Source organism: Poromitra crassiceps, assembly GCF_964638095.1.
Source record: "Poromitra crassiceps genome assembly, chromosome: 27".
Lineage (NCBI taxonomy): Eukaryota > Metazoa > Chordata > Actinopteri > Beryciformes > Melamphaidae > Poromitra > Poromitra crassiceps.
In genome coordinates, this window is record NC_139650.1 from 1426427 (window position 1) to 1441822 (window position 15396).

A 15396-nucleotide genomic window follows, 5' to 3' on the forward strand; every position below is an offset into this window, starting at 1 on the left:
GAAAATACATTATGTATGTGTGTGTGTATATTTAAATGAATAACTGAAAAATACAAGGGGAAAATACTGAACTATAGTGTGTGAGTCTGATTGAGACGTGCCTACAGATTATTGATTGTATTAGATCCTGTAATCAGATCATGTAATAGGAAAATTTTCTCCAACAGATATAAAATGCAAAATGTTATCAACATTAGACATTTTGATATATTAGATGACAAGCAAGGACTCCTGGTCATTGCTAGATTAATCAGTACCCACACAAATCTATAGCGATTTAACCAAATGGTCCCCTTTACAAATGACCCTCCATCCTCTATCTCAGACAGTCATCAAAATGAATATTCTCCCTCATATGATTTTCCACTTCTCGCCTCCTTGCAAGTTTTTTTAAGGACTTGGATCCAACTTGCAGACATTTTCAGTTTTTCCACCTTAACACGCCCCAACACAGTAGGAGGGCTCTTCATGCCCAACTTTAAATTTGATTACTGGTCCTTCCAGCTGAGATCATTGATGATTTTGGCTCGACTCCTCTTCCTGTGTACCATGGCGTCCTCTTGAGAATGCCTTATGTCACCCTATCGGACTCCAAGACCTGCCCTTTTGCAGTGCAAAGATCAGGACAACACGGTTACATACATATGGGAGCTATTATCTCAAACTCCCTGGTTGTATGTACCAAACACCTACACTTGTAGGTTTCATGATTTGTCCCCATAGACGGTTTTAAATAAAAGAAAAAAAAAACATTCAAGTGCAGGACTGACCATTCCGTGAAAACCGTCTATACAGCTGAGCGGCGAAAACAAAAGTAACGATGTCGAGTGAATATTTCTGCAGTTTGCCGAATGCTGAGAAAAAGGAAGTGCTGTGGGGTTGCGCTCTGGTGAAAACCGTCTATATGGAGCAATAATCTTCTCCTGACGGGCTCTATGCCTTTCACCTTCCCCCAATGGGCTAACCAGGGTATATATGTTCTTAGTGACATTTTTATCTAATGAGGTCTCCATTCTTTCCAAGAGCGGGCTCCTCATGGTTCTTCTATCTTAGACTTTGTCCTGCCCTAAAAGTGTAATGGAGTACCTTCACCTTGGGACTCTCCCACAGTTTCCCATCCTCTTGTCAAGCTTTTTCTTTCTGCTTTAAAATCCGGCTTTGCATCCTGTAACAGATGATCAAAACACAACATTAATCGTCTACCTGTTCCATCGGTCTGGGACCTTTGACGAGCTCGGTTTTGAATCGGACTGGCCTTAAGATATGGAATCATGTTTGTTCCTCTTCCAAGAACCTTGCTCATCAGTTGGGTACATCTTATCATATGCAGTGAAACACATGATCCCTGCTGCCTCGACAGCTGCAAAAAAGACGATTCTTAAAAGTGAGCGAGAACCGAATATTGTTCTCAATAGAGTCTGGGCTGTATTGTTCGATGATATCTATCTTGTCTTTTGACAAATCTACAGCCAGGTAAATGGTGCAAAACTTGAGACACTATCCACCCGGTCCAACGCTATTGTCTATATTCCTACGCTGTTCTAATGTACAGTGCTTACTTTAATAGTTGTTGTTTTTTCCTACTCCTTTGGAAATGGTGTTTTTCAGTTTGTAAATGAGGGCTGGATGATGGGCCAGTGTTGTCGTTTGTCATCTCGGACAGTGGGATTGAACTGTGCTGATATGGCGCTTTTGCTATGTCAAGATGGCAATGCTTCGTCCTGCTGTCTGTGTTGATGAGTACAAGCTGATTTTATTTATATATTACCCTGACAAAACAAGGCACTAGCTTGTGTTGTACCTACCATACCTTTGAAGGTATGGTAGGAATATTGTGTGTGGACTTAGATTTCGTTTGACATCGCACCGAACATTGCCATTCGGTCTGCTAATGTGAGCTATGATCTGATTTAGTGTGCTTTAGCTTGTGTTGAGCCGTATGTGTCGTGGTGAAATGAGGGGAAAAAAATATAGATTCATCTTGTCTCCTCTCTATTTTGTGGTCCAAAGGCTGTCCCTTTACAGACTCCATCTGGAGTCAAGGATGAGGATGAGGGACCTTTGGAAGTTGATTCCTCTCCTCCAGAAAGTCCAGACTCCACCTCCAGCATGTCAGACAGCAGCAAAGAGCCAAGGGTGAGGGGCCAATGTAGAAAGCATGGGCCTGGACCAGCGTTCGTGTGGTCAAATACACAGATTGACTTTTCATCCAGATATATTTCTATCATGATTTGCACACGACAAAAGGAACTGCTGGGCACTGACGATTATTTTCCATTTGAGGCGGAGAAAATACACGTGTCAACAGGAAAATAAATGAGTCATCTGATTTGTCAACAGGAGATGACCCCAAAGCCTGTGCCAAGCTCCGCCCCCACACCGACCATTGTGCGTCCGCTTTCTCTGCCGCTTCACCTGGGCTATGACCCCCTGCACCACCCAACTCTGCCCTCTCCAACATCTGTCATCACACAAACGCCACCCTCCAACAGACAGCTGGGGTAAATCGTGTGCTGTGCACCTGCACTTATTTATATTTCCGTGTTCGTTTGCTTCGGTCTGTATTTTGTCCAAGGAGCAGCCATTTACAAGACTTCATCTCGTTCAACAGCTCTCCGACAGGCGCGTACCCCCTGGTGATGCACCTTCCAAATGGACAGACAGTCCCTCTCCTCCCCAGCCCTGTGCAGATGCACTCAGTCATATCTGTAAGTAGTGGTTTTAAAAACTTAAACTAAAAAATGTTAATGACTTAAATTTAAAGATTCTTTATACTTAATTGTATCTCTTTGTCTTGTTGTCTCTGTATGCCTATCTGCGTTGTGTAGCTTGCAAGGCCTATGAACACAGTGCCCAACATCCCTGGGATTCCAGGCCCTCCAGTGGGCGGGGCCAGTAGTGCGTCGTCCTCCCCGTCTGGGTACAGTTTGCACTCTGAGGCTAAGATGGTAAGAGGAGCACACACTCTCACTGGTACCCTTTCACAGGGTGACTGCAGTTTCCTGAACACATCTCAAAATGTCTTCAATTGTATTCTATCAACTCAAGGCCTTAGAAGGTATTGAACAGAGTCAAATGAAACATTTGAAGTAGGGCTGAGCTGACCGTAATGCTTCCAAGCTGCAGCCATCGCCGCGATAATCAACGTTGTAGTCGGCATTTGAATGTTGTGTTTTTTCCTCTATCCTGCTGCAATATGTTAGGAAGGCCCACAAATAAACCAGCATTGCCTTTTTACACAGAAAGCGATTTCTAAGTGCTTCTACGTGTGGACAGCACAGACGGCTTTCCGCGAGGAAAAGAGGCGTGACGTTCTATCGTTGCCGTGGAGATAACAGCTGTACCTACCTGCTGCTGCCGGGGGGGAATAAAAAATACAGTAGTAAGCTATAAGTAGGCCCAGTAGTTGAGGTGGTTTTGAGGAGACTAACGGAACAGAGGAAATATCCTTAATGATCATGTGGAAACTGCTCCGGGGGGTTTTGGGAGAAAACAGCGAGAGGTCTTCTGACAGGACGTTAAGCTTATGTCCATTCATTTAATTAATGTCAACGTCGTTTGAGCATAAATAATAGCCTCCTAGATACTAGATATACTACTCATAAACTGTGTAGGCACGGTCCTCCTGGCCATCTAAAAATATACAGGAATACTGTTTTTCATAAGGGAATGCACATCAGGTGAGACTGCATTAACGTTAACTCATCATTCCTAAAAATGACAGCTGTGATTTTTATGAATGAGCTTACCGCCTTATATAGAGGTTGATTCGGGGCTGTTACTACCTCCACTGCCGGAACGAAAGGCGGGTCAAAATGAGTATTTGTGACCTTTTATACAGGACGGCGAGGCGTACGAACGCCGCAACCAACCCGGCTTGGAACAGGCTAAAAGTCTAAAAGGGGCCACTCTCTCTCCACGGCAAAGTAACCCCACACCACCGGGGGAGCCAGGCGACAAACAAACACACATTCAAACCAGCAGCAGTTACAAGAAAGTCGACTGATTTTCCAGCACAGCGTCATCGCCACAGCCGTTCCCCCGAGAACACACATGTGTAACGTTACCGGAGTTTTTCTTTTTTGTGTGTTTACACCCCCCCTCCCCTAGAAGCTGTTTGAATTCTTCTCACTGCAGCTTCAAAGGCCAAAAAGTATTGGGGACAGCCCTCATTTGAAGTCAAATTGACTCACTTTTCATTTCTTGGTGTGCCGTTTTTTCAGTGAACCATCGGCCCAGTCATGTAAATTGTGATAGGTTTTACTGTTGCTTTTATTTTCACATTTAGACTTGACGGAACTTGCAGACACCCCATTTTTAATGTCTCTCTTTGACTGTGTGAGAAACGTTCCACTCGATCACATAGTCTTGTGAGCGTAACAGTAGGTGACCTACCTTGACGTGAGCGTTTGCCTGTGTGTTCTTGCAGCGGCTGAAAGCTGCGCTAACTCAGCAGGGCCCCGGAGCTCAGAACGGGGCGGGGTCTTTCCCCGCCGTGCCCCAGAGACACGAACAGAGCCATCAACCCACTCAGAACTCTGACACACCCTCGCCTGCCCAACCACAGGTACCACTCATCGATCCGGAGAACTACCATCAGACAGAAACTGTACAGGGGAAATCTCCATAGTGTCCTTTTTGAAATGGTTATTTATATCTCATATGATTGCATGCAATGACATGGATCCTACATGTTGGGAGAAAGCAGAGATGGAGACTGGCAGATGGGGTTCAGCCCACACACTCCTACGTCCAGCCACCTCTGTGACTCGGACAGGCCCACGTAGTCACGATTTCATGAGGTGCTTTGGACTCTTTAAATCTATGTTAAATAGGCACAAAGCAATACAATTGTGCCTTTTGATTGGCTGGAAATGATGGTGCCACCGTGAACCTCTTCAGCACAATCCTACCTGTGTTGTGGGCGTGAGGTGGTTTCCAGGACATGATGACCTGCCCATGACCTTCCCCGGATCATAACACACCGCCATGCACATTTTCAGCCCAATCCGACCTGGAGTGTGCGTGTGCATTAGAGATACACACACAGACACACAGACACACAGACAGACAATGCCAACGTTATGACAGTATATACTGTAGATGTCCTGTTTGCTGCATATATTACCATCACAACTCATACCATACGCCTACAGATTTCCTCGGCATTAAATAAGCTCTTTTGAACGTCTTTATTGTATTATTTGCCAATTCAATTTACAGCACATTTAAGTCACAATCGATTTCTCCCCCACCGTTAATTTTGCGCATTCCACTCAATAGAGTTTTTGTAAAAAAGGCGTATCTCTGCCAGACCGTAACATTACTGCCTGTGCGGCTGGGCGGGGAATATAATGCTGAAGGAGAGTGAGGTGCTCTTCCTCCTTTTGGGAAGATGTTTCTGTTATTGAACATACACCTCGTCCTAACCTCAGGATTATGCCATAAATCTGTTCAGACCCAGGCACAATGCTTCCCCTGGTATATTGCTGTACACATACCAATATAAGAATTCTTCCTCCTCGTTCCCCCAGGTGTCCCCCGCTCAACCAACAGGGGGCCGGCGGCGGCGAGCTTCGGAGATGGACCCCGACGAGCGGAGGCAGCGTTTTCTGGAGAGGAACCGAGCGGCCGCCTCCCGCTGCAGGCAGAAACGAAAGGTGTGGGTGGGCGGTCTGGAGAAGAAGGCAGACGACCTCGCCAACATGAATGTCTCCCTCAGCGTGAGTCTCCCCCATACACTGATGCTCTAGAGCAGGGGTTCCCAACCTTTTTGGTCGTATGTACCCATTGAGCTGTTTTGTCATGCCAAAGTACCCCCTCACTCATGTGTGTCGATGATTTTCTGAAATGTGTTTGATTAAAATGACATTAAACTTTTAGTAGGCCTATCTAACACATCTGATTATTAAATGAAAATCATTTGAATTATCCCCTTTAATACAATTCTAACTGTTTTCAATTGGAAATAGTCACCAGTTTTACTAAGATGGGCCTATGAAATTACTTGGAATGATGTTTTAATCATTTTGCAAATAAATTGTAATCCCCAATCTTTCCAAGTACCCCCTGCAAGCTGCTCAAGTACCCCTAGGGGTACACGTACCCCTGGTTGGGAAACGCTGCTCTAGAGTGCGTTTAGCCAGTGAGACGCGGCCACAGGTGGAATAACGCGTGTCCTGTATGCTTTTGCGTTGCCATCAGAATGAAGTCAGCCTGTTGAGGAATGAGGTGACCCAGCTGAAGCAGCTCCTCCTCGCCCACAAAGACTGCCCTGTCACCGCCATGCAGAAGAAGGCTGCCTTCTTAGGTAACCGTTCAAGATCACCGACTGACCAACAAGCTACTCAAAGACACATCCATGCATTTCATCACTTAATTCTGTTGTTTTTGTTTGGTTGTTGTTGTGGTGGTGGTTGTTTTTTTTTGTTTTCTTGTTGTTTTTTGTTTTCAAGAGCCATCTTCCATCTCATCCATCTAATGTTTTGTTTTGTTTACCTGCTCACCTCTCTTAAGGGTGAATATTTCTCTGTCTGTCTGTAGCTGCAGGAGGAGGAGAGGAAGCCAGCAGGGAGCCCTCCTCCGCCGAGCCCATCGGCTCCCCGGCGGCAGTCATCCAGCACGGGCCTTCGCCCCCCGGCCCCGCCTCCAGCCCGGGGGCCACCATCAACGGCCTGAGCGTCCGCGCCGCAGAGGCCGTGGCCATGTCAGTGTTGGCTGGGATGGGAGCGGGCCAGCCGGGAGGAGGGGTCGTCATGGCGATGGAGTGTCAGCCGGGCCCCAGATGATGCGCTGGCGCGGGTAGCCAGTGTGAACTTGAAATGGCTCTTTTAGAGGCCGGACTAATGCAAGGTGTTTGTGAGAGGGACCTACCCATTGTCGACATTGACCCCCCCCTCCCCCATCCCCCCATCCCCCCCTGCCCACCCCAGACGAAAGATGCCCTCCTCCTCCCCTCCAATGATAATCACTGAACACACAGCGTAATGCCTCCATCATCAACCCTTTGACAGCTTCCTGTTCAGAGAAGCTTGCTCACTCTTGTGTTTATGTACATATGAATAAGACATCTGACGCTCTTGCAGGGTTTGGGGTCATTCCTTTTTCAGTTACAGCACTTGGAAATGTTTTTTTTTATTTTATTGGGGGGGGGAGGGGAGTATGTATCAAAAATCCTTACATCAGAACACAGTTATTTTCATTTCAATTGTGCTTCAAATGCAGCTTCAGCCCAACTTTGGCACACACATTCTGCAGTGTGATTGTGTGATACTTTCAAGGCTGACTATTTTGCAGTAATGTGTCTTGTATCTAGCGCATGTATGAGAAGGTTTTCATGGCTGGTACACTGGGATTGGGCAAATTGACTGCAGAAATAGGCAGCCAGGAACTTATCTGGAATGTTCATTTTTGGCTGCTTCCCAAACTATTCTTCACTCTTGTCTAAATTTTAAGTTGCTTCTCATATACATGTTGATTTAGTCGCCCTAATACACATTTAATATGTTTGTCTTGAGACAGTATGCATTGTTTCCCCTTAACTTGGGCCTTTATATATTTTTGTTACCATGTGTTGAACCCATTTGGAAGATCTCAGTACATCTAGACTGTATGAAACCCTATTGACTGCATGGATTCGTGGAGGCTGAAGAAGACCACTGTTTGTTTGTGTCTGGTCATATTATTGCTGGTTTACTGATCTGCTTTTCTTCCCTTTTTTATAACACCAAATGATTGATGCAAAAATTGTCCTTGTGATGTAAGGATTCCATCCTCAGTCCACACGTAACACACTTGAAATGGTTAGCTTTAGATACCCTTTATATATGATAATCAAAACGTTAATAGATTTTTAAATCATTTAGCCAGGCATTTCAGTTGAGGAAAGAGTAGTGCAATATATTTTTCTATTGAATATCAATGCTCTTGCGTTTAGCTGACGTGTGTGTGTGTGTGTAGCCCAGCCACTGAGAGAGGTTGGGTGTATTTCAGTTGAAAACTAAAGATATTGGATGAGCAGAGAAAATGTGAAGATGAATATTCTTGAATGATATTGGTGGCTAGAGCACATCTGTAGGATGTCCAGGTCCTGGGTGCTCTCCGACATTTTGAAATGCTGTCTTGTGTCATGAAGTATACCTAATATTACACGTGTAAGGTGCTTCTTTTGAAATTTGAGTTCTAAAATGCAGGTTGTTATTTTATACCACATTGTGCTTTTCAAGACTATCATGTTTATTTTCCTTGTCAAGTTGTGTGTTTCTTTTTTTTATAACATGTCACGGTTTAAAAGTGTTTATTTTTCTCTGTAGGCATGCTAGTTTTTTTTTTAACCATGTGATAGTATGTCCCCTTATTTTGTTAAGAGTAGATGTCTTTTATGTATTCAACAGAGGTTTAAGTTCCACATGAAAAAAATGTCTCTAGAAGATACCTAAACGGAGGAAGTTTCTCAAATATTGAGCCCTCAAGAAGGGCAAAATTAACTTGTGTATAGTCTTAACTAATGAATCAATTGTCTCGGGCAAAAAATAAAATAAGTTAATGGGTAAAAAAGGTTTAGTCAGCATGGGATTCTACTTCTACAGCAGCACACGCTGGCAGTTGAGTGCATCATGAGGGGTGTGTGTTGTGCAGACACACTGCTGTAAAGCAGTGGTTCTCAATGGTCCATGGACCACCAGGAGTCCTTGAGGGGGTCCCCAGCAAATCGATCAATCATGAAATTTCACCACTATTTCATTTACATTTAGTTAACACAATCAGGATTTAGAAGAATTACTGTTTTGGTAGTGTATCTTATCTGCACCAGTACCTGCAATAGAGATAGCCTAGTCATTGGATTCTGGACAAAATCATCTGATCATTTAAAAAAAATCTCAGATTTGGGTCCGAAAGACAAAATCATCAAATGCCCATGTATGTGGCATGGATGTATTAAAAGAGCGTATGTGGCCTAAATTTGGGGTCCTTGATATTATTATTTTTAAATGCACTACTGTAGAGCGACAGCAGAGGGCGCAGGAGGTCCTCCTCCAAGAGCCAGTCACAACAATTACCATCAGATCTGGTCATGTGACAGATTGCTCTGGTGGTGAGTTGTTCCATCTCCCACAGTTATGGCGGTGTCGGGGAGTCGCAGAGATGGACTAAACGGCACATCTTGATTTCTAGCTTCATGCTGGATTTTAAACCCTGTCAGCGCCGTCCGGTATAATAAGTATTCTGCAGGCGCGGCCGTGTGCGTCCGACGATGGCCGACCGCGGCGTCGATATGTCGGCTTTGCCTAAAGAGGTCAGGGACCAACTGGCGGAGTTGGATCTGGAGCTATCCGAAGGTGAGGTTTTCACACAGCAGCAGCACACATAACAAAGCTCCGAGCTGGAGGCGTTAATACATGATGCGACTGCACTCTTTCAGCTGAGCGCGGACTGTCGCATGTCGTGAACACGGGGACAATAAAAATGTCAACAAAGAGCGACATCCCGTGTCGGCTGGATGAGACGAACCTGCTGCAGTGAAACAAACGCTGGCCTCCTTTATAGCTGTCCTTTTCATTAACTTTACAATTTCTGCTGCTTTTTGGTAAAATAATTTATTATTTATTTATTTATTTATTTATTATAGGTAGTTGTGGCTGTTGGCAAAAGTCTGTGTTTTTTGTCTTCTCAGTGGCGTGTTTTAGTTTCGACACAGATCTCTGGCTGCCTAGTGCCTACTGTAACTGTTACATGTCAAATGGCCTGTCATCACAGCTGTCTTTTACTCCTGTCGAGGAAAATGGGTCAAGTTTCTCATGGGGGGGGGGGGGGGGGGGGGTTGCTGTGTGTCTCCCTCCAGAGCTGAGTGGAGACAAAGTGATGCTGTCTGTCTCCCCTCCAACACTGAACTGTGCTGCTTCAGAGATTCAGAGACAGACTCAGCTCCGAAATGTGCAGTATGGACACGCTTTTGTTTTTGCCAAATCAGACTATGGAAAGGCTCTGTGTGCGTTGCTGTTATGCAAGTCTCCTCCCTGCACAGTCCTCGCTGCTGCTGCTGCTGCTGTGCAGAATAGATCTCAGCTGCCCGGGGGTGGTGGACGAGATGAGTAATGTTATGTTTCACATGCGGGAGAAGGGAAGCAGAGGATGATGTATGGCCACTAATGATGCCTGCTGTTGTGGTTGAGTCCCTCTTGACCCCCTCCCCACACACCTACACCTGAAGCTGTCCTGCCCAGGAAGACAGACAGGACAAGGTGAACCTTTTAATGAGCAGAGAAGACAGGTGGAGTAACGGAAACAGAGTCAAGTGTGTCAAGGCGTTTTTTCTTTCATTGATGAAAAGACAGATCTCACAGCAGCAGGACATGTGTGGTTGAAGATTTGAACAGAGAAAACGTCACTCTAGCTGGCAATCATTTTTTCATGCAAGCTAGATCTCTTCGAAGTTTCTTCTTTAACAACAACCACCCTGTCAATTGCAATTGTCATCTAGAAAAGAGAGAGACACACACTCACTTGCAGAACAATGGAGTCGAGGCAAAAGTGCAAGATAATACAGGCCTGTTATAATGATATAGTGGTGATACTACTTTATTAATAGCGTTCCAATTATTTCAGGTGAGCAGTTCAAGTTTAGGTCAGGTCAGGTCTTTGCTGACATGTTATCAGCCTCACTGGATGGTGACATGCCTTGGCTTGACCTAAACTGGAGATGCATGTGTGTCCCTGTTATTAATACACACTAATTAGCAGTGTGATAATGAGAGTGGCCAGGGTGGACCACCCCGGATTTAACTGTGGAGGGGTGGTCCACCCTGGATTTAACTCACTAAGGAGAGTTCATGGAGAGAAATCACATAATGCTGCCTGGTTCTCAGGGTAATCTAGTGCATATGGAATGGAATATGGTAATAGCAAATTGATAATATCAATAATCGTAGCACTTTAAAGGGTCATTTCACGATTTTCAACCAGCTCTGTACATTACAAAATTGGTAGCGTGTGTGTGTGTTTGTGTGTGTGTGTGTGTGTGTGTACAGTACACACACACACGCACGCACGCACGCACACACACACACACACACACATATATATATATATATATATATATATATATATGGAGCAGGTTTGCTAGTTGCAGCGCACATCCTATCTTAGCAATTGGCTTATGAAATGTCTTGGAATATTATTATTTTTAATCGTTTTGGAAATAAATTGTAATCCCCAATCTCTCCACCCCCTGCAAGCTGCTCAAGTAGCCCTGGTTGTTAATCAGTGTGCTTTAAGGCTTAAGTGTAGTACATGGTAATATGACTCTCACAGAGTGGCCGTCCCCCTGCTGGAGGAGAAGGGGCTGCTCGCTCCGCCTGTGTAACTTCATATGAGAGAAAGCTCTTTTGCTAATCAAAAGGCCGCTGCTATACAGATGCCAGCTCCTTTTGTCGGCGTCTTCCAGTGAGATGGAGCGCGTTAGCATTAGCCGTATGCTGACAGCACAAGGCAAGCAGCAGCTGGCTGCCCGAAGAGTCTTCATGCTTCTCATGCATATCCTTTACATAGCGACAATCACCCCCATTGTGGCCCCCAAAACGGGACCCCCATAGCAACAAATACAGCAAAAATATGCATCAGCATTCCCCCCCCCCCCCCCCCTCACAGCGCTAGTAGTTATGGGTTGCAGACAGTGTGTGTGTGTGTGTGTGTGTGTGTGTGTGTGTGTGTGTGTGTGTGTGTGTGTGTGTGTGTGTGTGTGTGTGTGTGTGTGTGTGTGTGAGAGAGAGAGGGAGAGAGAGAAACTCCACCCGCGTTAACCTCAGGACACAATGGGAGCCATTGAGGGGATAAAAGGCATGGTGGTGATTGAGCTGGACTGGAATTTAGAGCACTGTAACACCCTACCACTGTAACACTTTAACACTGTAACACTGTAACACTATAACACTATAACACTGTAACACTATAACACTGTAACACTGTAACACTGTAACACTATAACACTGTAACACTATAACACTGTAACACTGTAACACTGTAACACTGTAACACTGTAACACTTTAACACTGTAACACTGTAACACTGTAACACTATAACACTATAACACTATAACACTATAACACTGTAACACTATAACACTATAACACTGTAACACTGTAACACTGTAACACTATACCACTGTAACACTATAACACTGTAACACTGTAACTTAAGTGTAACACGACTGTTTTAAGCTGCTCAACTTGGGAGTGTGTGGGTGTCAAAAAGTGTCTGCACTGCAGCGCATGTGGATTTCTGATTGTGTGTGAGAGAAAGAGACACAGAGAGAGACAACAGATGGACAGACAGAGACAGACAGACAGACAGAGAGACAGATGGACAGACAGAGAGAGAGAGAGAGACAGACGGACAGACAGACAGAGAGAGAGAGAGAGAGAGAGAGACAGACAGACAGACAGACAGAGAGAGTGTCACGACCTATGATGGATGTCATGTGGATGGATTCCCAGGGCATCAAATTCCACCTCTTTGTCACAACCCCTCTGTGGCATGTCCCCACGCTAAACACATCATATTTGGACGTGTGGGGTAGTACCAGTCTACAGGGTAGTCCCAGTCCACAGGGTAGTCCCAGTCTACAGGGTAGTCCCAGTCCACAGGGTAGTCCCAGTCCACAGGGTAGTCCCAGTCCACAGGGTAGTCCCAGTCCACAGGGTAGTCCCAGTCCAGCGTGAACACATTCCACACATCCCACTGCTCACGCCAGGGAAAGAGACCACTCATCACAGCTGTTGAGTTTAGGCCAGTCAAAGCACTTGGTTGTTGTTTATAGGCAACAAAAGACACTTGGTTAATGTTGAGTTTAGGCAAGTAAAACACCTTGCTTGGGGTTATATTAGGGGTTATGGTGTTGGGTTATATTAGGGGTTATGGTGTTATGTTGGGTTATATTAGGGGTTATGGTGTTGGGTTGGGCTTAAATAACAAAAACGCCACATGTGACTTTGGACACGGGGAGATTTGAACCTCTGCCACCCGACCAGAGACCACTGCACCTAATGCCTACCCCACACTACAGGATTTTCAAATCCTTGAAGATTATAAAAATCTTGAGAGCCCACACACTACAGGACAGAGAGAGCCGATTTTTTAACATTTCAATCTTGGGACACACACACAATCGCGTCTGTTCAAACGCAACCCCACACACTAGAAGATTATGCCGAAGATTCACCTTGAAGCAGGGCTCGACGTTAACTTTTAAAATGCCTATTCAAGTGTGCGCACCGGGTGTAGTAGTGTCATTTCGTTTTCGATTTTTTTTTTTTTTTTTTTTTTTTTTTTATAATGCATTTGCACTGAAAGGATTTGTTTAACTAATATTTGCGCGGACAGCCGCGTCCATTCGGGGTGTAGGCCTACTGTGCACGGCAGGCGAAAACCGTCTGCACAGGTGTCCTTGTGGAGGGGCGCATCTGCTGATTTGACTCACTTTTCCGTGCGGACACTCGCGATGCGGGAAGCTGAGACCTAAGCGCTTGTTGTAGGCTACATGCTTTGCAGTATAGCATTAGTTTTCCGTCCCGTCAAAGACGCACGGGTATTTCACCTCGATGACAATTTCCTCGTTCTTTGTTTCTGTGCGGGGCTGCGGGTGGACGCGGACCAGTTTATTTTGCGAAAAACTAATGGAAACGCAGCTACTACTGGCTCTCTGCTCAAGATGCAATCGCCTGTCGGGTTGTAAATATCTAACATGTTAGATATGGCCGATTCACAATCGGGAAGAGGCAGTCTTCCCGATTGTGAATCTTTGAACCCCACACACTACAGGATCATTTGGGAAGATTATCTGCCCGACGCGCTTCAAATCGGGAGCACCCCCGAGAAAATCGGGAGGGGGGAATCTTGGCCATAATCTTGCAAATTATCCTGTAGTGTGGGGTAGGCATTACTTTGTAGGGGTCGTGACAAAGTGGCAGGATGTGACACCCTGGGAGTGGGAACAGGTTGTGTGTGTGTGTGTGTGTGTGTGTGTGTGTGTGTGTGTGTGTGTGTGTGTGTGTGTGTGTGTGTGTGTGTGTGTGTGTGTGTGTGTGTGTGTGTGTGTGTGTGTGTGTGTTGCTGTGGAGGAGAGGCAGGTTCTCATCTCAGCAGCCTGTCCATGCCATACAGAAGAGGGGGGGGGGGAGCATGCCATACAGAGGAGGGAGAGAGAGAGAGAGAGCATGCCATACAGAGGAGGGGAAGAGAGAGAGAGAGAGCATGCCATACAGAGGAGGGAGAGAGAGAGAGAGAGCATGCCATACAGAGGAGGGGAAGAGAGAGAGAGAGAGCATGCCATACAGAGGAGGAGAGAGAGAGAGAGAGCATGCCATACAGAGGAGGGGAAGAGAGAGAGAGAGAGCATGCCATACAGAGGAGGGAGAGAGAGAGAGAGAGCATGCCATACAGAGGAGGGGAAGAGAGAGAGAGAGAGCATGCCATACAGAGGAGGGAGAGAGAGAGCATGCCACACAGAGGAGGGAGAGAGAGAGAGAGAGAGCATGCCATACAGAGGAGGGGAAGAGAGAGAGAGAGAGCATGCCATACAGAGGAGGGAGAGAGAGAGCATGCCACACAGAGGAGGGAGAGAGAGAGAGAGAGAGAGCATGCCATACAGAGGAGAGGGAGCATGCCATACAGAGAAGGGAGAGAGAGCATGCCATACAGAGGGAGAGAGAGAGAGAGAGCATGCCATACAGAGGAGGGAGAGAGAGAGAGAGAGAGAGCATGCCATACAGAGAAGGGAGAGAGAGCATGCCATACAGAGGGAGAGAGAGAGAGAGAGCATGCCATACAGAGGGAGAGAGAGAGAGAGAGCATGCCATACAGAGGAGGGAGAGAGAGAGAGAGAGAGCATGCCATACAGAGAAGGGAGAGAGAGAGAGAGAGAGCATGCCATACAGAGGAGGGAGAGAGAGAGAGAGAGAGCATGCCATACAGAGAAGGGAGAGAGAGAGAGAGCATGCCATACAGAGGGAGGGGAGGAGAGAGCATAGAGGAGAGCATGCCATACAGAGAAGGGAGAGAGAGAGAGAGCATGCCATACAGAGGAGGGAGAGAGAGAGAGAGAGCATGGCCATACAGAGGGAGAGAGAGGAGAGCATGCCATACAGAGGGAGAGAGAGAGAGCATGCCATACAGAGGAGGGGGAGAGAGAGATAGAGAGAGCATGCCATACAGAGGGAGAGAGAGAGAGCAGGCCAAACAGAGGAGGGAGAGATAGAGAGAGCATGCCATACAGAGGGACGAGAGAGCATGCCATACAGAGGAGGGAGAGATAGAGAGAGCATGCCATACAGAGGAGGGGGAGAGAGAGAGAGAGAGAGAGCATGCCATACAGAGGGAGAGAGAGAGAGAGCATGCCATAC

The 15396-nt window shown here is 46.1% G+C and overlaps 1 protein-coding gene across 1 annotated transcript in view; it reads left to right on the forward strand.

Moving 5' to 3' along the window:
• Positions 1-15396, forward strand: part of dip2bb (disco-interacting protein 2 homolog Bb) — a gene marked incomplete at its 3' end in the record, with an annotated part of 85264 nt that overhangs the window by 2553 nt on the left and 67315 nt on the right. The window contains exons 5-11 of the mRNA XM_083661820.1: positions 2011-2136; positions 2341-2501; positions 2612-2708; positions 2829-2948; positions 4430-4567; positions 5535-5723; positions 6205-6310. Coding sequence (XP_083517946.1) covers positions 2011-2136; positions 2341-2501; positions 2612-2708; positions 2829-2948; positions 4430-4567; positions 5535-5723; positions 6205-6310 — 937 coding nt within the window. The remainder of the gene's footprint in view (positions 1-2010; positions 2137-2340; positions 2502-2611; positions 2709-2828; positions 2949-4429; positions 4568-5534; positions 5724-6204; positions 6311-15396) is intronic.